At 38.7% G+C, this 24,230-nt stretch overlaps 1 protein-coding gene across 3 annotated transcripts in view; it reads right to left on the reverse strand.

The window, feature by feature from the left end:
* The window catches only part of LOC123766080 (extracellular matrix organizing protein FRAS1), a 368,121-nt gene that overhangs the window by 47,337 nt on the left and 296,554 nt on the right, over window positions 1-24,230 (reverse strand). For all 3 annotated transcript variants that reach the window (XM_069301124.1, XM_069301135.1, XM_069301113.1), the window contains exons 4-21: window positions 22,944-23,135; window positions 21,619-21,778; window positions 21,221-21,438; window positions 20,823-20,982; window positions 19,015-19,121; window positions 16,608-16,727; window positions 16,032-16,384; window positions 15,402-15,611; window positions 13,097-13,248; window positions 11,644-11,830; window positions 11,297-11,409; window positions 10,325-10,471; window positions 9,633-9,788; window positions 8,721-8,968; window positions 8,126-8,447; window positions 3,257-3,427; window positions 2,001-2,969; window positions 288-390 (exon numbers count right to left, since the gene is read on the reverse strand). In XM_069301124.1, the coding sequence (XP_069157225.1) occupies window positions 288-390; window positions 2,001-2,969; window positions 3,257-3,427; window positions 8,126-8,447; window positions 8,721-8,968; window positions 9,633-9,788; window positions 10,325-10,471; window positions 11,297-11,409; window positions 11,644-11,830; window positions 13,097-13,248; window positions 15,402-15,611; window positions 16,032-16,384; window positions 16,608-16,727; window positions 19,015-19,121; window positions 20,823-20,982; window positions 21,221-21,438; window positions 21,619-21,778; window positions 22,944-23,135 (4,088 nt within the window). The remainder of the gene's footprint in view (window positions 1-287; window positions 391-2,000; window positions 2,970-3,256; window positions 3,428-8,125; window positions 8,448-8,720; window positions 8,969-9,632; window positions 9,789-10,324; window positions 10,472-11,296; window positions 11,410-11,643; window positions 11,831-13,096; window positions 13,249-15,401; window positions 15,612-16,031; window positions 16,385-16,607; window positions 16,728-19,014; window positions 19,122-20,822; window positions 20,983-21,220; window positions 21,439-21,618; window positions 21,779-22,943; window positions 23,136-24,230) is intronic.

The following is a 24,230-nucleotide window of genomic DNA, read 5'->3' on the forward strand; positions in this document are numbered from 1 at the left end:
CTCCCGGGTACCTATTTACTGCTAGGTAAATAGAGATATTAGGTAAAAGGGAACATTCCTAACCATTTCTGTCCCTATCCGTGAATCAAACCCAGAACCCTGATGTTGAGTAGAAATCAAAGCCAACCATTTCTTTTCTTAGGACCTGAAAAATGTTCACACCAAGTTGAGTTTCTGGGACCCCTTGGACCCATAAACATGGAATTAATTTAGATAATACAGTAATGTAGTTATAATTTTTTCCTAAAACTAACTCCAAGACAACTTGTAGATACAAACTGACACACCTTGTTGTGGGTCTTACAAGATGGCTCTCATCCATCTGAGTCCAGCCGTCATTATAAAATCCATCAGGGGCTGGAGGCAATGGGATGATCAAAGCTAGCTTTCCTGTCAAATGATACAGAAAAATTACAGTAAATATAACTGTATATCAGAGGGCTTTTTATTATATAAGAACTAAAGGCCCCTCTGACAGAGAGAACAGTAAGTTTGAGAAATGGTGAGTCGAGAAGAAGCAACAAATGGTATTCCAGAAGGAACAGTAGCCATCTTTAGCCAATACTACAATGGGATCTTGCTAGAACAAACCCCCCACTAGAGTGAAATCCCACAAAATCTGCAGTTTTCAAATAATATAAAAAATTCTCCATACACCATAGTTAAAAAAGTTTGTATTTATTGAAAATTTTCTGATTAAGGTAAGATCATGCTTAGCCATCGGATGCATACTGGTAAGAGATGACATAATACAGTACAGTATAACCAAAAGTAAATAAAATATTTAAAAAATACCACTATGACTCCCAGTGAACAAAAATCACCAAATTAATTTAAAAATTAAAACTAAACAAAATTGTTAAGCATTTTTTAAGCTTGCACAAATTTAGGAAAATCATTAAAATACTCATTTGGAGAAATATTTAAGGAGATACCATTTAAACATTTCTTTTTCCCTACACTGTATAAACAAAGTTTAATGAGCAAAAATCTGACTCAGTCACACAATGTTGACACAGTTTACATTTGGTCAGGTCTACCTCAGCAGATAATGAGAATTCCCAGAGATACTTGTAACCGAGTTTAAACCGAGCAGTAGTAACATCTAGAATTGTAACTTGCTTAGCTAAATGAATTGTGGGGCTCAGTCCCTGAGCCCATTATGTGCCCCAGTAACCTTTTCCATTATTGCCCACAGGATGGGTATGGGGTGCATAATACATGAACTAAACTAAGTCAAACAATGGATATCTACCAGCAGAGCTTGACTGTATAGAGCTTTCATCATCATTTTCTCTCATGCCCGACTGCTAAACATGTAATTACCTAAGTGTAATTACATGTTTAGCAGTTGGATGTGATCTGTGTTGGTGTGTTCTCCTTCTGAAAGCAGTTGCTTATCTATACAGAACAGTACTTTCCTTTTAAGAGTAATGAGTTACTTCTTTCTTGATACTGCTGCATCACATATGCTCCTCTTCTTATCAGCCACTATTCATAGTATTTGTCCTTAATAAACATTTAAGAGCTCATGAAATGCATCATGTGCCGTGATGCAAGAAGTTAATCCAAAAGCCCAGAAAACACAAGAAACTTAGAAGGAGCTTTAAGTCACTATACACTGGTGTTAGTACAAGGCATGGCTTATGGTGTATTTTCTTCCCCATGTTATTGCTGGCCACTAGAGAGCACAGTTGCACAAGACTCTGAGCAACTTGCATAAAGACTTTACCCACACATTTGAAAACTTTGTATAGAGTGATGACCCATAAAATCCATTCTATTAAAAACCACCACATAGCAATTCTGAATGAAAACTTTATAGTACAGTACTGTACTGAAATATTATACTTACTACTGTTCTTATTATTTATATGTACAATACACACATATATATACTTAATAGCCATGACTGCATTCACATTTCTCTACATATGTTACTCTTTTACATATACAGTACAGCACTATACATATATAAATTTTAAAATATAAACACTCACCTTGACCAGGATTCTGAAGTGTTGGAAGAAGAGTATAGACGAGGTTATCATCATCTGAATCAATGTCTCTGGCTTGTAAGAGCTGAGGAGATATTTGGACCATATGACCTGACTCAACCCTTGCTCCTTGGTTTTTTATCAGAACTGGGATGCTATGCTCTTCGTCAACAATATATACTTGCAGAAGAAAATTAACCACATTGTGCTCATCACTTGCCTGCAAAACGATGATATCTGTTTTGGAGGTGGAATTGTCGTGGGTGTACATCACCTGCTCTTGCAACAACTCATCCAATGAAAATAAGACTAGTTCTTCACCTTCTACTGATAACTGGCCATGATTGGGACCATCTACTACTCGTATGTTGACACTTTCTGGATTGTCATTATCATGGATATTTAGTATTTTTGTGCTTAAGGGCTCATTATGTCCACGAAAGACAATAAAAGGTTCATTAGTCACAATTTCTGGTGGATATTTAGATATAACATTAATAGATATAACTTCTGTCATAGACTGATACTGACCATCGGATACACTGAGCCGCATTTCTCCATACAATGGTCTGTCTATCTCATGCATATAAAATATTCGATTTTCCTGCATCTCTTCTACTTTGAACTTGCTGCCATTTTTCAATTGCATATTTGTGCCTTTTGAATATCTGAATATACCTCCATTTGAGGGTGTTTCTTCCACATTTACAATTAAATGATCATTTGAGGTATCAGTATCCTTTATATACAAAAAAGAACTATTAAGTGACAATGGCTTTCCATACTCCACAACTAATGGGGCTAAGATATGGATGACAGGTTTGTCAATATTGTAGTAACAAATTCCAGCTTGATGGTCAGGGAAGTAATTCTTGCCACAGTGGTCAACACACTGTCCATCCTGCAGAAGGTATGGGGTTTTACAGGTGTGGCATTCGTACAAGGAGCAATCCAGACATTTGTTACCACAGTCTGAAATTATAGATGTACTTCAGATTTATATTTAGATTACATTATATTATATTTAGAATATTATAGCCAATATACCAGAAATAATTAGAACTTCTGCTACACATATATCAACAATGTTTCACTAATTAATTGATTGTCTCAAAGAAATTTCTTAACATTGCAGTACTGGTAAAAAGCTGTCATTATGCATCTTTTTTCATGCCAACAGAAAAACAAATTTTAGATAGTGTTTCAGTCCTTGATTCTAAACTGTTGTATAAATTTGTGATGCGACAATATTTACTCACCGTAACAGATGTTGTCAAACACATTAGCAAAAGTTCCTGATCTGCATGAAGTGACGCAGTGTCCATCCTGTAGAAGATACGGAGCATGGCAAGATTGGCAAACTGTACTGCTGTTGCATTTTCTGCATCCTCCTGGGCATGCTCTGCACTCCTTGCCAGCAGGATAGTGACCTGAATGATACCACAAACTTTGTTAGTTACAGTATTGTATTTCTTCACTACATCCCAAACCATACTTAACATATTCAAAATCATTTTCCATTAAGGTACCTAAAACATTAACAATTTAATATAAAAATTATTCAAGGGAAAAACTTTGTAAGAAACTAATCAAATCTGAAACTTTATAATTGATTGTAATCAATAATCCCCTCTAAATTACCCTTAGCACTGGTTCCTACCATGTGTCCCTTATTCTGGTCGCTTTCAACCATCACCTTAACCTAATCCCTTCCATGTGCACCCCTGTCCTGGTCTCTATCTTGAGTTCTATTGCCCCTGGTTCCTCCTAAGTGTTTCCTTGTCTAAGTCTCCCAGGTGGAGAGCCAGCAAACTCTTGCTGGCCCCTTCCAGGTGTCCTCTTGTCCTAGTTCCTCCAAGATATTCCTTCATTCTATAACTTTGGATTGCTTGTAAGTAACCTAAGAACAATAATGCACAAGAATGCAACAAAACCTTGTAGATTTGTTGTGAAGTGAAATATATTCTACCAAATCCATCTATCATTATATGTACTATCATGCAAGAAAAGCCACATATCTATGGATTATCAATAATTGTACCTAGTAATCCTTGTTCATTATTGTGTATTGTTATTACTGTGTATTATTCTAATCTGCTTTTGTGTCAAAATTTCTTGCAAATGTACCTGCAAACATTTTTTTTCAATTTTACTGTAATTATTGTACTTAAAATCATCTGTACCCATAAAGTAAAGCTGTAAAGTACCTGTAAACATTTTTTTAAATTTTACTGTTAATTATATAAAAATTATCTGTTAGTTTAAGGACTTGCTCGAAACGCTATGCGTGCTAGTGTCTTTACAAGAATGTAATTTCAAACTAAACTCTATGTTCTCTGTTAACCCCAATGTACCTTCTTGCATATAAAAAATAAATAAATAAATAAATAAACTAACCAGACTCCCAGATGTTACCAATGCTTGGCTGTTGTATTGGTCATAAGTATTGCAGGGACTTTGTAACACCTGTAGATGTAGGGCTGACCAAATGTAAACAGTGAAAGCAAAATTATTCACTCATTATGTGATGGGGTGTGAAAAGTTCATCACCTTCATTACCATCATCCATCTTCACCCAACTAAAATTTGCTATCAGAACTATAACAAACTCTATCTTCAGACAACACACAGCCTCTGTTTAAATCCCTAAACATGCTGAACATACACTTACTCCACACATTCTCTTGTGCTATTTATGTGTACAAAACCTTGTTCCTAAATGCTAATCCTGATCTGAAACTTTTCCTTGATAGTTGTAACAGAACCCATGAACACCACACCATAAATAAATATATCTTTGATATACCTAGAGTCAGACTAATTCTGAGCAAACATTCCACGCAAATAAAAGGGCCCAGTCTATGGAACTCACTCCCTACTGAATTAAAAAAAATTCCAACCAATGCTTTATTCAAAAGTAAAATAAAAACACCAGGGTTGAAGGTAATGAAACGCCATTTTCTGGGTGAGACCCAGCAACAATCAATTGATGGAGTTCTAAGCCTACCGGGGACCAGCGCCAGAACCTGTGGTGAAAAATTGCTAACTGAAAGCCGAACGAGCAAGTAGAACTTGCTTTTCCCACTCAGAAAACAAGCAAACAAGCACGACATCACCACAGCTGCTGTGCTGTTATCTGTGCAACTCCCCCCCCACCTCCTGCGCTGGCTACCCAATCTGAGTTTAGAGGCTGAATATCAAAAATGTGAAAAAAATGCTGACTGGAGGGAGGGAGGGATGCAGGGGAGCCTCTGGGTCTCACCCAGAAAATGATGTTTCATTACATTCAACTTTGGTTTTCTGTGAAGAGCCCCTTTGGCTTCCTGGAACTACCTAACCAAAGATGAAGTAAAAATGGGACTTACCCGGGAGGCGGCCGCCACTCGCTCCTCAACTAGAAGTCGAGACAACTGGTTACAACCTGTGACCCAAGGCTACACATGCCCGAGAAGGGCCAGGAACCTGAACAAGGTACTGTGCAGTCAGGACTCTGTTCGATCTCCAAAAACCTCATGTCCAAATGTCAGCCCAGGACATATTATCAAAAACGGCAATGAAAGCCATGAACTTATGAACGTTATGGGCATGGGGATAGACTGCAGGCTGGCTGGACTGAATAATCCTGCGGACAACCTGGGAGACCCTGTGCCCTGGAGCAGGGAAGAAGGGAAAACTGGGTAAACCCAAAGTGCGTCCCCTGCCACGGAGGCCATGACGCACAAGTAACAGGGAAGAGCCGCAACCGGACCCATAACATGATGCACCCTCAGTCGAACCAACCAAACATCAACAACCCATGGACCCCTCCGGAAAGTAGCAGTCTCATTCTTCATCATAAAAAGAAGGAGACGGCTGCAAAAGAACAAACTGACCACCAGGACCGAAAGAGCAGAAACCCCTGCGCAGGAGGGGTTTCTGCCCTACCCCTGCGCAGGAGGGGTAGGGAGCCGGTCGGCCGAGCGGACAGCACGCTGGACTTGTGATCCTGTGGTCCTGGGTTCGATCCCAGGCGCCGGCGAGAAACAATGGGCAGAGTTTCTTTCACCCTATGCCCCTGTTACCTAGCAGTAAAATAGGTACCTGGGTGTTAGTCAGCTGTCACGGGCTGCTTCCTGGGGGTGGAGGCCTGGTAGAAGACCGGGCCGCGGGGACACTAAAGCCCCGAAATCATCTCAAGATCATCTCAAGATAACCAGGAGAATATGAAGTTCCCAGACCTGACTCCCAGAGGTCTGGGAGTCAGCAATGAAATGCCAGCAAGAAAAAGAGCCTGAGAAAATCAGTCCTGAACCTAAGGGGCCACCACAAATCGAGGAGAAGAGAGAAAAGAGAGCACCCAGTCTAAAGTCCAGGATGGCTCAGGCAGCACATGAGCAGGGCCAGAGGTGAAACAACGCCCGAGGAAGCTTGCGGAACAGAGCAGAAGTGACATCCATTCCAAATGCAAGCTGAAGAGGCTCCACCAACGCTGCACAATACGAGGCGACAGTATTCGGCATAAGATGATGCTCCTGAAACAACCAAGAGAGAAAAGACAAAACAAACCAAGAAGAAATCAACGACAACCTACAAAGAGACAATAAGTGCCAAAAGGACCACCAGGAAACTTCATACTGCCGCCGAGACAAAACTCGCTGGTGGAACACCATCAACAAAGCCACCTGAGCACCATACAAGTGATGATAAACTCGCATCAAAAAGACCAGACACGAAGAGCGTCTGGTCTTTGTGCTCACCTGGCCTGCCAGGTGAGCACTGTTCACAAAGCCCCAGCTGAGAGACGACGCATCCGTGAACACGCTTCCCTCAGAATTGGCGCATACAACTTCAACAAGGCAGCTTATGCCCCAGCTGTCGAGGCAAGCGTACCGGACTCAGTTCCTCCACATCCTCCTCGAGCCAGTCTGAAGACAACTTCAGCAGGAAAAAGAAATGCAAGACCGAAGCCAAATGCCCACGGGTGCACAAATCCTCAGCCACCAAGGACGCCGAAAGGGAGGGAACCTGCATGTGAAGCTACACCTGGCCGATATCATGAGGAAGAACGGGGGGGTGAACAAGAACGCATTGAGGTGCTCAAACTCGCCACCCAAGTAAACCTGAATGACTGTAGTCAACTCCCACCATTCAAGCATGTGGATCTGACAGAAAGCATGCTACGCCCCCAGTGAAATGAAAGAGCAGTCTGCTAGCTAGGAAGACTTCGACACTTCGTAACGCACCCAGTAAGGAAATGAGGAGCCAAACTCAAAAGAAGAAGGATCCATTATTGAGGCGTAATCCAGGTCTCACAGGGGGTAAGCCGCAATGGCCTCCCACGGCGAGATGCGGGAAGCCGAAAACCTCCAGAAGGAAGGAACCGAGGAACCCAAGGGAACTCGGAAACCAACCCGAGGAGAAGTTGAACCCACATCAAACTTGTACAGGGAGTGGGGATAGAAAAATCCCTACCCCCTATAACAACAAGCCCTGCACCAAGGGTACAAACACCCAAGCATCAAAACGGGGCTCAAGCCCCCATGTCAGCTCCTCCCCAGCCCTGGATCCCCCCACTTCAGGACCCAGTGCCGAGCTGTCCTCCAAACCCTCTGCCTCTGGAGAAAAACCAGAGTCTACCGGAAAAGCAGGGATGAAGGGGGGTCCGCTGGCATGACACTGGCCAGATTCTGGCACTGGTCCCCAGTAGGCCTAGAACTCCATCAACTGACTGTTGCCATGGTCTAATATATACATCAGTCCTGTATATCTCTGGGAAGCTGAAGGGGGCCCTCCACAGATAATATATAATTTCATCCTCATAGTTTCCTTCCTTGTGCTTCGAAATCACACTGTATCTTGTGCTATTCACTCAATTTTAGTACTTAAGACATGAAACTTCACCAGTATAATCAATACTATCAATTTATATTATAGTTACAGTATTATGTTTAACTCAAATTCTGCTACAATATATCTGTTAATATTCTTACGTCATCTGTTAGATTAAGGAACTGCCCAAAATGCTATGCATATTAGTGGCTTTGCAAGAATGTAAGAACACCAATGTTATGTATTCTCACAACCCAATATACCTTCTTGTATATAAATAAATATATACATTTACCCTATAAGACTACCACTGTACTTGCCTGGAGAGCACTGTGCAAGGCATTTGTTACCTTCACGAAACATGTTAGATCCACAGGTTAGGCAGTCTGCTTCAGAGGGCCCCAGACACCTTTCACATGTCCAGTGGCATTCCTGACACTCTCCATTGGCAGATGTTTCTGCATAAAACATATTAGGACACTTGTTGACACATTTTCCATAGAGAAGGTGTTTTGTGGGCGGACAGGTCAAACACTTGGAGCCATCAGCAGGACAAGTTTCACAGTCACCTTCACAAGATTTGCAACTATTTTCTGGTGTTAGGTAGGTTCCTTTGGGACAAACATCCTTCTCACAAACTGTCTATGAAGAAAGAATAATACTATAATGATGTTTTAAGCTTTGCTGACCACTTATGCAATTTTATTATGCCTGAACTGTAAAACGTTGTTTTCTATTATCTTAATATTGCAATGATGTAAAAATGTCAATATGCTTACTATAAAAACAAACAATGACATATTATAGCAACAAATAAGCAGAGGCAAAATAAAATTTCTAGTTGTAATTGGTAAATTAATTAGCATGATATCTTTCTAGAAATAATAAATATAATAAATACAAATAAATTCTTACATTATTGGTCAGCTTTGCTTCCTTGAGACAGGTTTTGCAGTTGTTAAAATGAGGCCCCACGCATGTGTCACATCTTGGGTGGCACTTTTGGCAGCTATCTGACTCCACATCATGGTAGTATCCACGACTACATTCATGAACACAGTGATCACTCTCACGAATGTTATGATCTGATTTACAGCGTAAGCAAATGGATGTTGTTGTGTTGGCCAAGTCTAAGGTGCATACGTTGCAGGATGAGTGACATGCTAGTTATGGAGAGACAGTTCTTTCTTAATGAATTTCAGAAAGGCTCTTTTTGACTCTGTGTATAAGATATTACACAAAAAAAACATTGAAAGTAAAGATTTACAGAATATAGTAATATTTGATTTAAATAATTGTTCACAAATATTTTCTTTTAAACCATTTAAATCATCACAACTCTTCTCTACATTATCTAATGTAGAGAAGATATCTAATATCTAATATAGATATCTAATATCTAATATAGATAAGATATTAGATATGATCTAATATCTAAGGCAAATATCTAATGCAACATATAGCTGACCCACAGATAAAAGATCAGCAACTGTATAAAGATCAAACACTACAAATTTTAACCATTTCATATTATGTTTCAATACTGTACTGATTAAGCAAAATCAAATACTTATTATTAAAATAATTTATATGTATTTATTTATTATATTATCTACCAAATATTAAATATTATTATTATTATATTTATGCAACTCTGTAATTTATTTCTTGGTCAGTAGGTTTATTATATTAAAAATCAGTACAGTACAGTAAAAGTGGGACATATGGACTGCATCTATTGATGTTAGTTACTTATTTAAATAATATTTACATTCCTGGTGTTAAAATAATAAAATATACATAAAAACTGAGATATGGTTTCCTTACTCTGGCATGTGGTGTCTGGTGCCAGATAGCGATGGTGATAGCACTTAGTGAGACACTCAAAACCTGTGTTTCTCTTGTGAAGTGTAGCACCCTTGTGGCAGCTGGAGCAGTTCTTGTGGCCTGGACCTGAACATGTATGACATCGAGGGTCACATGCTGTAAACCAAAATCAATCTTTGAGTGAATATAAAAAGCTCTTTTGTTAGCAAAATACTCAGAGATAATTCTACCACAAATGTTCAAGAAATGTGTAAATACTTAATTCTTAATGAATTAAGTATCACTACTTAACAATTACTAACAAAGTAACAATTACTAGTAGTAACAATTACTACTAGTAATTTTGTCCAAATTTTTCAAATCTGCTTATTGTAGGTAGTGCATGCATATGATTGTGAACTTTACACTGCGACCCACTGGAAGTAAGTTCAGTGCATGACAAGCAAATTAAATTACTTGTAACTAGGTTACCACAAAAGAAAATTGCTTAGCTTTGAGACCTTTGTAGTCCATTTCTTGGATCCATTGTTATATATATATATATATAATGCCCTGTATATTAAAACTACTAATTTTGCCTGACTTTCCTTCACATCACAATAATTTTACTCTGTATTCGTTATTGTATTTATTCGTTATTGTATTTAACATGATTTGCAGTACAGTGTAGTGTATATCTTAAGAGTACTTACATAGGCAGATATTTCTCTGAGTGTGAGGATAGAAGCCCATGCCGCACTCCAGCACACACTCAAAGTTTTGTTGCAGCCAACCTTCACTGCACTTGTGGCAGACTGAGGGTTCTGATGCATGCCACACCTCACATCCTGGTGGTGGTGCTGAGGAAGACATGTGCTACATACTGTACATGAAAAACTATAACTAAAAAAAATAATGTGTATTGGTAATTTATTGTATAATTTATTGTATTGGTAATTAATTGGTATTGGTCCTTTATATTTAGTTACTTTTTCATTTGCATGGGCTTTGTTACATATAATAAGGCTATCAATTTACAATTTACAAATATGGTCAAACTGAATTAACAAAAAATTCTTGAAATAAAAACATGATTTTACATTAGTACCATATAAAAAAGAAGCTATAAATGATACTCAGCCAGCTGATATGCTTTGACAGCAAGTGATCCTCTCTTGTGACAAAACTCTATGGACTTGACAACAAGCATTTCAAATACAATGACTACTGTACAATGAATAGTTGTCACTGGGTTACACTATCCAATAATGAAAGAAATCTTAGGTATATTATCATACTTAAGTACTATCAATATCAAGTTAGTATGAGTGAGGCTCCTCAAGATAATGCCTGGGAAAAACATGGTTGCTATGGGACTACAATGCTTAATTTCATCATCTGTCATGCTTTTGTTCACATTTTTTTTGCATTTTTGGCTTTAATTCAGTATAATAAAACACTCATGATTCAGAACAAAAGCCCAGAGAAAAATTTGAAAACACACACACACAATTACACTTAGGTAATTACATATATATATATATTTACATATACTGTATGTGACAAACCAAAAAAAAACTATCTGGAATATCGTCATTTAATGATTACTGCTCCCTTTACACAAAATAAATTAAATTAAACCACATCCTACATGCTATGGTTATGGTCAAGTTGTATGAACTTACGAAAACAAACATTGTCCAGAGACTGGTAGTTTTGGGGGCAGCTGTCTTCACACCTGCCAGAGGTCATGTTGATGAGGACCACCGCATGCCCATTGGTTGAACATTTCACACATCTGAAGAGAAAATTACTAAGTAATTAACTGTAACTTGGAAATATATTATTCCATAAATATGAATGACCATTATATAACCTTTATATAAAGATTTAAATGTATTGTCTTCTTGCTTACTGCAAGTAATTATTAGTTTCATGTGTGACAGCTTCATTATATGTCTTCACAGACTCAAAATATAACCTTAAAACCAAAATAAAAAAATCCATTGTTTTGAATAGCAATGATATTTACCTGTCAGGTCCAGGTCCAAGACACTCGATGCAGGATTCATGACACGGAAGGCATTCCTTTTCACTGATATAAGTCCCCTTAGGGCACATCGTCACGCAGGTTGAGCCACTATGGAAGAGATAGTGTGGACACGATGTACACGAAGCTATTCCATTATCGTGGCATGTTCCGCAAGAAGTATGGCAACCTGTACACAACGAAAAACAAGTTAATTACTTACAATGCAATGAAGGATTGTAGGATGAAAGCAAAATTAATATTAAAACATTGTATGCAAAGTCAGTTCTATAACTACAATAAATTTACTGTATATGAATATTGTGAACAATATTTTCATCTTTATTGAAATAGTAATTAAATATGAGGGATTTAATATTCAACCAATATAATAATAATAATAATAATAATAATAATAATAATAATAATAATAATAATAATAATGATAATAATAATAATAATAAAAGGTTTATTTAGGTAAAAGTACATGCATACAAAATGAGTTACAAGCAGAATGTTTGATTTCTAGATAAAGCTGGTATTTACTATGCCTAAAGCCACTAATACGCACAGCATTTTAGGCAAGACGTGGGAAACAGCTTTAAAACTAAGACTTAAAATTAATTGAAACCAAAAGCATGAAATGAAGTGAAGTAGAAAAAAAGAATGACAATAATTACATGTTGAATAGAACAACATAAATTGCAACAGAGCAGCAGATAGCAATTTTAACTATATAAACAGATGGACTACAATATCCTTAAAGTTTATACATGGCAGATATCAGCAGATTTACTGGTCATTAATGATTAATGTTTGATAATAGCAAGACAAAGATTGACATTTAAGAGGAATGGTAGGCTACATGGTGTTGATTAGATCTTATTAGTTTGTTTTTTAGCTTTACTGTAATAATTTTGACTGTAGTTTACTAGTTTTATCATGAATCAACCACTTATAATTATGTAATTATAAGGGGCTAGCTAATGCTACTGGATATTTTAAACTATACCTCTGGAGACACCCCAGATGGTAAATATATGGGAAAGTTATTGATATTTCTGAGAATGTGTACATAAACATTCACAAAAACTGGACTCCCTCCCCTTGTTGATCTCAGTGTTTAGCAAAACACAGAATATATCATCTTCTGCACCTCAATCAGAACAATCTAATAATTATACAGGGACAGTATTCTCTATAAATAACAAGGCGGTAACACGTAATTTGTGAGACAAAAACAATAACTAAAAACAGGACACATGAGAAGCTGGTGTGGCAAGAGTAACTCACACTTCCAGTCAGATTTGAGCATGGTGGATAGTGGACACAGAGGCTCTGCCATGCCTGGGAGCAGTGCTGGCATTTAGCAAGATGGATCTTGAGTGCAGAAGAGAAACAGTTATTGTGTCTGGCAGGTCACTACAATTATAACTAGTATGTGAATGGTACTTACTAACACATGCGTTGTCAGGACCACGATAGAATCCAGGCAAACAGTCTTTCTGGCATCGTCCTTCTTGTAACCAGAAACCTTCAAGACACTGAAGGCACTCCCCAACCCCACAGAGCTCACAGCTCTCTTCACATGGCTCACATAGCTGATCTCTAAAAAGATGCAAGACATTGATCTACTACATAAATATCTGATATGTGGTCTGTTAATGTAACAACTTAAAACAAGACTGATAGTTAAATACTGCATTATGGATTAAATGTGTAGTTATTGGATTTCTGAAACAAGGTATTTGATAACTGCTACATAAAAGATTGGCCTTCAAAATCCAGGCATATGGAACAATTACTGTTAAATTACTGGAATGGATAAACCAATAGACCAATTACTGAAATGGATAAACCAAAACACTGACAACAAGTCACAATAAAAGGCATAGAATCTGATTGAAATAATTTTGGACATAGTATTGCATATCACAGCCTCGCAATAGATCGAAAAAAGAAAAGACTTCAGAGTAATAGTCCACCAGACATTGAAAGCTGCTCACCAAGGATTTGAAAACCTAAGAATAATTAAAATAAATTTTCACTTAAAGAAAAAGAAAAATGGTCATTCAGATGCACAAATTTATTGTATACTCTCACTTGGATTACTGTATCCTAGTATGGACACTTCATATACAAAAATGTGTTATCACATTTAAAAGAATTCAGTGCAGATCAATGAAAATCATACTAGAACTAAGTGAACTTTCAAACCAGGAAAGACTGAGGACATTAAGACTAACAACACATCAGAGAAGATAAGACAGGCTGATCTCACTGCAACTTTTAAAATACTAAACAAAAGAAGGACCACTTCTTCAAAAGGTTTAATATTAGTCCCACAAGAGGCAGCACTTTCAAGCTCACCCAAATGCAGTTTTAGGACAGACAAAGTATGATATTTTGTCTCCCATAGGGTAATAAACCAATGGAATTTCTTACCCACCAAAGACAAATGTGAAGACAGAGCTGAAGCACAAAATATAGCTGTAGTAAAAAATCCTTAGGAATAATGCACGCGTTGAGGGTCCCAGTAGTACAATCGGATTTGTTCTCAACTCACAATTGATAGTTTTGGGTTTGGGCAGGACAGAAATGGTTGGGCACATTTCCTATCACTTAATGCCCCCGGGCCGTGGGGACGCTAAGCCCCGAAATCATCTCAAGATAACCTGCTCATATGCCACCAGAGCCATGCTGGTCTTTGGACACAATGCTCTTATCTCTTTCCCTCGGCTGGTTGTGGCCCCTTCGGTTCCAGATTATTCCTCCGAAGTTTCTGCTCCTTTGGGTTCTGGTGTTAGATTTGTTGGTTGCAGCTGTTCTTCTTTTTCTAGCGAGGTTGGGTCGGCTGTTTTTCCAAAGGGGTTCCAGGGGATGTTGCTTGATTGGTTTTGGTCAGGGGTGCATCTTCTTGTGTCCGGTTGTGGCTCTCAGCCCTTGCCTGCATGCCATGGCCTCTGTGGCCCTGGACGAGCTTCGAGTTGCCCTGGGATCCCTTTGTCCTTGTTCTGAAGTTCGGGTCTCCTGGGTTGTCCGCGAGGTCCTTTTGGTGTTACCTGTTGTCTTGCTTTGGGGTTTTTAGGTGCGGGGTTTCTGCCTCCCGGGTTTGTCCCTCTTTTGTCCTTGGCTTTGGGTAGGTAGCTCTGGGGAGCCAAAGGGGTTCCCCCAGAAAACCATCATTGAATGTAATGAAATGCCATTTTCTGGGGAAGACCTGGAGGCTCCCTGGCAACTCTCCCTCCCTCTTGGTCGGCGGGGTTTTTCGCATGTTTTGACATCCAGCCTTGAACTGACTGGTGGATAGCCGGTGCGATGGATCTGGGGCTCCCTATTCCCTCTCCCACAGAGGGGGGGGTGGGAGCTGTGCAGACAAGCGGCACGGCAAGTGTGACATCATGCTTATTTGCTCGTTTTTCAATTGGAGTTCTGCTTACTTGTTAGTTTTCTGTAGTAGTTTTAACCAGATAAAGGGTTTGTTTTGGGCACCTACCTTTCTGGGTGCCTAGCTCGGTCGATGGCAGACATATAATGCTCCACACACATGTGCATTTCTATAGGCCATTGCTCCTAGTGCCTCTCTGAGAGGGCCAAGTTCTGGCTCGTGGTCCCCGGTAGGCTTAGAACTTCATTCACACTGATGCCAAAGTCTAATAATAATATATATATCAGCCTGGATAGCTCAGGGGAGCCAAAGGGGCTCCCCCCAGAGAAGTAGTGAAGTTACTATACTACGTTTAACATCTCAAGCAACCTACCTAGCATAATGCCCCGCAGGGCAGTTGTCAACACACATGCCAGCATGAAGGAAGGTCTTACTGGGGCACACCTGGCATTGGTCGGTTGCTGGTCCTGAGCACTCGCTGCAGGAGGAGTGGCAAGGAAGGCATGCCCCACCCTCAGAGTAGAACCCTCGGCCACAGTCTCTTACACACTCACCCTCACGCAGCAGCTCCTTGGCAGAACATCTGTAAGTGTTTCAAGCCACAATTAACATAATTAGACTAATTATTGTATAAGTACATTATATTATGTAATGGAACTTTAGGTTTATATTATGTAATGGAACTTTAGGTTTATATTGTAATGGAACTTTAGGCTATGGTGATTTATTAGATGAAAAGTAGGTAGGAAAATATATTAACATTGATGTATATAATTTAGCTCCAGATAACCAAAACTTATGTAATTGGCAAGAAAAGAAAAGAAATACACTGTACTTTAAAGATCTTTGTACAGATGTGATAATGGGAGCCAACTACTGGCAATTCTTAAAAAATTTAACAAGGTGGATTATATATTTATAAAAATTATAGTCTTTAAAAGCAAATTTTAAATACAAAGATATGTTAATATTGAGTCAACTAAAAATGACAGTGCCTAATTACTTTGTGCAGTGAAACCTGGTAGCCTGCGAGCAGGTGAAGCACGTTGGGTGACATGTCCCACACTCTGCACCCTGCTGAAACTTTCCCTCACTGCACATCTTGACACACTTGCCATCCTCGAGGTAATGCCCATCTTCACAAGCTTTACACATAATCTCCCCCATGCTGGGATAACAAATGAGGCAGTTTGCAGGACAGGTTAGGGGCTGGCACTCAGGACAACAGTGTTCTGAATTTTGATTGACAGGCACTAGGCCAAATGAGCATGGAAGGCAAGAAGGCTGGTAACATGTTACAGTACCAGAAACACATGAGCAGATGTGGCAATCCCCAGAACTCCATGCCTCTCCATTCTGTGTGATGGAAAGACAGGAAAACCTTATTAGACTAAAATATACTATATAATAACAAGTATTGTATTAAAGAAATTTTCAGTATCAATATGTTTTAGCACATGCACTATATATACTGTATAAGCCATGAGCATACAGATATATTCTCTCTCAACAATTATATTAGATGTTTTAAATATCATAAGAAGTGTTGCAAGGAAGTCCTGTGAACAGTTGAACTGACCTCTCGCAAAGTACCATCATGGAAACAGACTCCCTTTTTAATGGAACACTCAGGACAACAGGCTCCAGGTCGGGTCACTCGCTGCTCCCCGGGGGCGCACTCGTCACCACCACACTCCATCTACAATCAACAACATAATGTACATAGATTTCTTGCCAAATTTAGGTCAATATTTATTTATTTATTTATTTTATTTATTTATGCATATACAAGAATGTACATAAGGAATGTGAGGATACAAATATGGTAATTACAGTCTTGTAAAGCCACTAGCACGCGCAGCGTTTTGGGCAGGTCCTTAATCTAAGAAAATTTTAAGGAGGTAAATACTTGCAAAATTTATAGACAAAAAATGATAACAGATTACATGGAATGAAAAAAAAGATGAGAGAAAATTATAGGTACAGTATATTAAAGCACATAGGTAGCTATGATTGATTGCAATGACAGCTTAAAATGGTAGTTGACAACAAATTGGTAGGCACAATACAGCAGAAACAATATAAGATTGATTGCAATGACAGCTTGAATGGTAGTTGACAAAAAATTGGTAGTCACAATACAGCATATGGCTAGCACATGGCTAGCATTTAATATTAGAAAATTAAATGCTTTGGAAGCATTATAAATTATATATTTTCATTAAACTGTCTATAAGTATCTTGCATGAAATATTAATTGTTGTTAAAAATGATAAATACAGTAGGCACCCAACCAACACATCCGAAAATAAAGGAAGTGATGATAGTTCTGCCCGTCCTTTGACAAGTCATTTGAAGAAAGAGTTGAAGAGAGAGTCAATTCATAAGGTAAGAATGTGAGGTGAAAGCTGAGAAGGTAAGAAATACAGTAAACCATGCATACAGTAGGAGTTAATAGGCATAACAACTACAAAAGGCCGAATAACAAAACAAATGAAGTGAAATAGCGGCAAAAGAGATAGCAACACAAGAAAAAGAAAAGAGCGCCTAGAGAGGTTAAAGCTAAGTCAGATCAACAGTTACAGCCCCGCTTCTGTGCCAGGTAGGCCCACTATGGGCTCACCATAGCCTGTGCTACTTGGAACATTTTGTTCCCAGTAGCTGAATCTAAAAGCAACAAATAATAGCAAAGTCAGATCACATTTGTTTGGAAGGTTAGAGCAGTTTTTGTTATGCCTATTAACTCTTATTATTTATTTCTTACTTCTTACCTTTCACCTCTTACCTTATATATATATATATTGACTTTCTCTACCACTCTTTCTTTGCATGACTTGATAATGATACAGGATTGACCAAAATATTGTCACTTCCTTTATTTTCAAATGTGTGGTTTGGGTGTCTAATTTTCAGCCATGTTACTGTGACCTACTATCTACATATACAGTGATACATACCATACATTATCTATATACTGAACAGTATATATTTTTAGAAAAAAGTCATAAAAATATGACTTGCAAGTTTAAATATAGGGTTGAAGTCAGATTGCTACTGTTTTATTTGCATTTTTTCTGTCAATTTGTGCTATTCTAAAAAAAAGAAGAAAAAAGAAAACCTACATGACAAATTTTAAAGGTCATAATTTCCAGAATCTTTCAAACAAATATCACAAACAGCATAAGATTAAAAGTAATTGGAAAACAATATACACTGTCTCTTTGGAAAACAATATACACTGTCTCTTTGGAAAACAATATACACTGTCTCTTTGGAAAACAATATACACTGTCTCTTAAGAAGAAGGGACGTAAGAGCCAGCCAGCTCTTGCCTCTTAAGAAGAGGGGACGTAAGAGCCACCCAGCTCTTGCCTCTTAAGAAGAGGGGACATAAGAGTCACCCAGCTCTTGCCTCTTAAGAAGAGGGGGATGTAAGAGCCACCCAGCTCTTGCCTCTTAAGAAGAGAGGGACATAAAAGCCACCCAGCTCTTGCCTCTTAAGAAGAGGGGGATGTAAGAGCCACCCAGCTCTTGCCTCTTAAGAAGAGGGGAAATAAAAGCCACCCAGCTCTTGCCTCTTAAGAAGATGGGACATAAGAGCCACCCAGCTCTTGCCTCTTAAGAAGATGGGACATAAGAGCCACTCAGCTACTATTTCTGACAGAATAAAACTCCCTCCTGCTATATTCTGTTATATATACTGCACTGTATCTTTTCAGCAGAATTTAATCTGAGAGATCACTGTCTTCTAAACAATCTACTATTTACACCAAACAGAAGGATATACAGTAATGAATATGTGTGTTAGTGGCTTTGCAAGAATGTACCACTTAATCATCAAAAATATGTACAGTACTTTCACAACCTATTGTACTTTCTTGAATGTAAACAAATAAATAAATATACTCTATTGTACAGTACTTTCTTTTTTATTTTCTATACAATTAATATGTATAGTATTTATGCATAATATGTTTCTTACACACCTGGTTGCATATGACTTGTGCCTCTCTGCATACACACAGCTCACAGTCAGTGGTGTTCCAGAGTTGGCCTGGGGACATGCGGCTGCCACTCTCCAACAAACACCAGCCTAGTTTAACCATAAAAATATATAATTTTATTGATCAGAAAAAGGTTAAGACAGAAAAACGTTTAAATTCTATGTATGAGACACTTTTTCCAACTGTTATATACATTGTATTTAATCATAATATCTTTGCTGGTATCAAAACCATTGTCTGCACAACATCTGTATATAATAATGTAATATTACACATAGGATCTAAGTCCTTTAGACAATACTTTTAACACTGGTTATAAGAAGATAACATAACTGCTGTACTGCAGTTTATATACTGAGTGACACAAGAGTTGGTTCTGAGTTTAGTTTAGTTAATTTATTATGCACCCCACACCCATCTTGAGGGAAGTAATGGAAAGTGTTACAGAGGCACATAATGGGCTCAGGGACTGAATCCCACAATTCATTTAGCTAAGCAAGTTACAATCTTGATGAGCTAGCTATGAAATTCAATGCCAACTTAACTTGTAATTTTCTTTCATTGGCTGTATCTATCAGAAGCAAAATGTGGTAAATAGAATGCAATAATTTCAGGAATCATAATAATAAAGATGATGTGTTATTTCAACCAATGTTAACTTAGATCTTTCTCTTTTATCTCTAAATGGCTCAGTCCCAATCTAGGATGTAATGTTCTAGTGTGTGACCCTGTCCGTGTCTTCAAACTACATTTGACTTGATGTACCAGTTTACTGATTTTGTTACTTGCTCCATACAAGTGTTTGACTCATTGAATTATGATAGACAGTGGGTCTGCTAGTTCCAGTTTGAGCTCATCTGCTCACTTCAAATTCATCCGAGAATGCCCTCCTGCTGACCGGTAGAGCAACTGTCTCATGTCATGCAGGTTGGCTTTCAATCCCTGACCATCCAAGTGGTTGGACACCATTCCCTTCCCCCGTCCCATCCCAAATCTTTATCCTGATCCCTTCCAAGTGCTACTGTATATAGTCGTAATAGCTTGGCACTTTCTCCTGATAGTTCCCTTCCTGCTGACACCTTTTAGGCATGTCTGATAGCCCAAAATTATACAGTATTCACCATTAACTTTATTTACTGTAAGGCTAGTACGGGCATTGACTTTATCATGAGCATGAGGGTATCTACACCAATTTACCTTTGAATCTTTTATTAAACATGCATGCATGTGCAGCTATGTCTGGCTTTAGCAACATGCAGGTTACAGTTTGTTTGCAACTTGCTAAGAGCAATAAATGAGGCTAACAATTTAAAGATAATTAAACTATCAATAGTAATGTTTTCAATGATGTTGAGGTTCGGGATTGCTAACAATTCAATTTCTAATGTGGATATCTAATTATTGACCCTTACAAAAATCTGAAGTGTGTTACCATTGTATATGATGTATATCTATATGATATTCCTTTCAGTCGGTAGATTGTATATGTGTTCAAGGGCATCAAATTTAACAGCAGGGGTATGAGGGTTGTGTGTGATTAGATTCCTGGTGGGTTACACGTGCATTATATGTATAACTTTGTCAATAGGTGTTAACTGCCAGGATCATAGGAAATTCCAGATATTGCATTGATTATAGAAGTTGCATCTTGATTCAATTACATGCTTACCTACTTCTTCATAAGGAAACATGCTGCTATTTTGATATGAAACTACCAAACATAGATAAATAAATTACATGATCTTAAATATTACTGCTATTATATGGTCACTAATACTACTGTTACTCACCTTGTTTTTTAACACATTTGGGACAGCAGGCACCTTCTACAGTGTGTGGCTCCTCGTGAGGTTGGCACTCAAGCTTCGGGCATTCCACCTCCTGGCAATGTATTCGTCCAGCTACACACACACATTTCCTACAAGCACCCTCCTGCCACTGCTCTGAGGACTACATGAAAATAATTATATATTTATTTATTTATTTATATATTTATTTATTTATTTATTTATTTATATACAGTACTAGAATTTACATTGGGTTGTGAGAGTACATCATGTCGGTGTTCTTACATTCTTGCAAAGCCACTAACATGCTTAGCATTTTAGGCAGAAACGCTATTAATTTGCAATGCATAACTAGTATAGGTATGAATTTATAGTAATCATAATTATACAGCAATACTCACTCCATATACCATTCCCTTGGCAACACACGGTGATCCTTCACAAGAAGGACAACAGGACCCCTCAGCGATCTCAAGGGTGTGGTTGGCAGGACAGGTGAGGCGGGGACAGTGTGCCACATAACACTGTACTCGACCATTGCGACACTGGCACTGTGAACATGCTACTGGTGACCACAAATCTCCATCAGGATGTATTGTCTCACCAACTTTGCATGATCCTGGCAAAGTATTCAAAGGATATCTAAAGTACAGTACTGTACTGTGATTTATATAATAGCAAGTATGTTTGTCAGTTAATGGTAATACTGTATAATGAAAAAATTTAAAAACTAATAGCAAGTAACAAATGAATGAAGTATTTGCTTGTTTATAACCCATACTGTATAGGCAGTACTTACGCCCAAGTGGCACACACTCCGGACAACATTGGTTTGGCAGCTGCAGTGCCACTTGGCCCTCCCTGCAGGTGGCAGCACCACAAGGCTTACGTCCACATGACACGGTGCCATTAATGCAGCGACACTGCTCACACTCCGCTGGAAACCACACCTCCCCATTCTGAAAGATGGAAAATACTAGACTTACACCAGTAGTATCACATACAACAACCTTAGCTCTTACTCTGTAACTATAATAAAATAAATGTAACAGAACCCATGAGCACCACAGCAGAAACAAATAGTTTTGATATTCCAAGAGTACGACTTAATCAAACTAGAAATGCTCTACAGATCAAGGGACTCAGAATGTGGAATGACCTTCCCAATCATGTTAAAGACTGTACCTCTCTCAACCAGTTTATTAAGATAAAAACGAAGCACTACCTAATAAATTCCCTGTAACCTACCTTATCCCTCTATTGTCAACCCATGTCTGTTTTTTTAAACAACGCTGTTTATCGACCTAATTGTAATTGTGCTGCTTTTTCAGCCATGTTCCCCCCTTTTTTGTTTTTATTTTTATTTGTTCTCAACACATTATATTCTTTACACTCAATTAGTATTAAGTTTTAGTCATTAATGTTTTTCCTGCCCGAAACGCTCTGCATAATAGTGGCTTTAAGCATTGTATGTACTAGCTCTATCTATAAATCTATCCAATTTTGTAAAATCTCTTGTATGTACAGTATGTATGTATCTTACCTGGATAAACATTATTATTATTATTATAAATTGGTATTAGATAATTAAGTAAAGTCTGCATATATATTATATGTATATATATATTATATGTGTATATATATATATATATATATATATATATATATATATATATATATATATATATATATATATATATATATATATATATATATATATATATAGTGCCCAACCACTTGGGCTGGACGGTAGAGCGACAGTCTCGCTTCATGCAGGTCGGCGTTCAATTCCCGACCTTCCAAGTGGTTGGGCACCACTCCTTCCCCCCGTCCCATCCCAAAGTCCTTATTCTGACCCCTTCCCAGTGCTATATAGTCCCAATGGCTTGGCGCTTTTCCCCTCTGATAGTTCCCTTCCCTTCCCTTCCCCAGGCATACATGCAACTGAAAACTCACACCCCAGAAGTGACTCAAACCCATACTACCAGGAGCACTAAGCATCTGGTGTACAGGACACCTAATCCACTCGACCATCATGACTGGTCGTGATGGTCGAGTGGATTCGACCATCACGAAACTTCTGGGGTGTGAGTTTTCACGTCCAAGCACACCTGAGTGGTTTACCTTATATATGGTGTCTCCAGCGAGGCAGGGCTGTGGTGGGGGAAGACATCGAGGGCAGCAGAGTTGGGGATGGTGGTACAAGATCTGGTCTTGTTGGCAGTGGGGGTCGAGGCACTCCTCCCGCTCACACACCTCAACCCAACCCTGGCACTGGCACTCCAAGCACACTTCTGGCCGCCATCTACTTCCGTTCTGTGGATAAATTCAAGCATGAGAAATGTCTGTAAGTTTTAGAGGGCGCGCGCAAAGATTTTTGCCTGATTTTACGTGAGGGCCACTAACACTAGTGGCCTCGACGAGGACAAGAAGCCGGCGGCTTGTCGAATGTCCCCCTATTTGCCTTGATGACTGGAGATAATTCACCCAGCTTTCACAATACAAGACTACTAGATCAAATAAATGGATTTACGCCCACAACGGGCCCAAAACATACGATCAATTTTTGACAGATCCTTTTATGTGATTATATATATGTACTGTATGTATTATGAGCCTGTCAAACCTCACATGGAACAGACTACATTTTTTTCATAATCACAAAGAATAAAAACTAGCTCGAGAGATTGCAGAGAAGGACGATTAAATTAATAGTCACTGAAAAATAAACTACGAAGAAAGACTCAAAAGTGAGAACATGTTTGGTTTGAAGAAGCGCACCTACGGAAAGACCTAAATCAAACCTTTAAGACATTAAGGAAATTCGATGCACTCTCTCTTCCCTCCAACCCCAAGGTGACCGACACTGTTGGACCATGTATATATATCAACCTCTTCAACTTGCCCATAGGGGCAGAGACCTGCGAATCTGCTGGTGGTGACGTAATTCACAGAATTAGTCCTTAATTAATTTATTTATGGCTTCAAGGTCTTGAGTTTCATTTTGATACAAGGAAGTTTGCGGGCAGGGAAGGCTTAAGATCTGAGATAATCTGAGGCAGGCATTCTCCTAGCAGGGATATTATAGAAACTTATGATAATGGTTCTGATAGTTAATAAAGAGGTGGGGCCCAGGAGCACTGAGCACGCTACACCAATCCCACGTTACTACGTACATACAGTTAGGGATCGAACTACTGACCCTGCCCATGATGGAACCCCACAACAGTTGACTAACTCCCGGATAAGAACACTGCTTCCCCCCCCCCCCCCAAAAAAAAAGCGGTGGATTTTCTGAGGGGAAGGAAAACGTATGTCTGGGAGCCGAATCTAACCGCCCAAGCTGCGCGCGCAACGAGCCGAGGTTATATAAGCACTGCCCGCAGACTGGGGAGCCCCCTGTTCACGACA

This window comes from Procambarus clarkii, chromosome 5 (assembly GCF_040958095.1).
Source record: "Procambarus clarkii isolate CNS0578487 chromosome 5, FALCON_Pclarkii_2.0, whole genome shotgun sequence".
NCBI classification, from domain to species: Eukaryota; Metazoa; Arthropoda; class Malacostraca; order Decapoda; family Cambaridae; genus Procambarus; species Procambarus clarkii.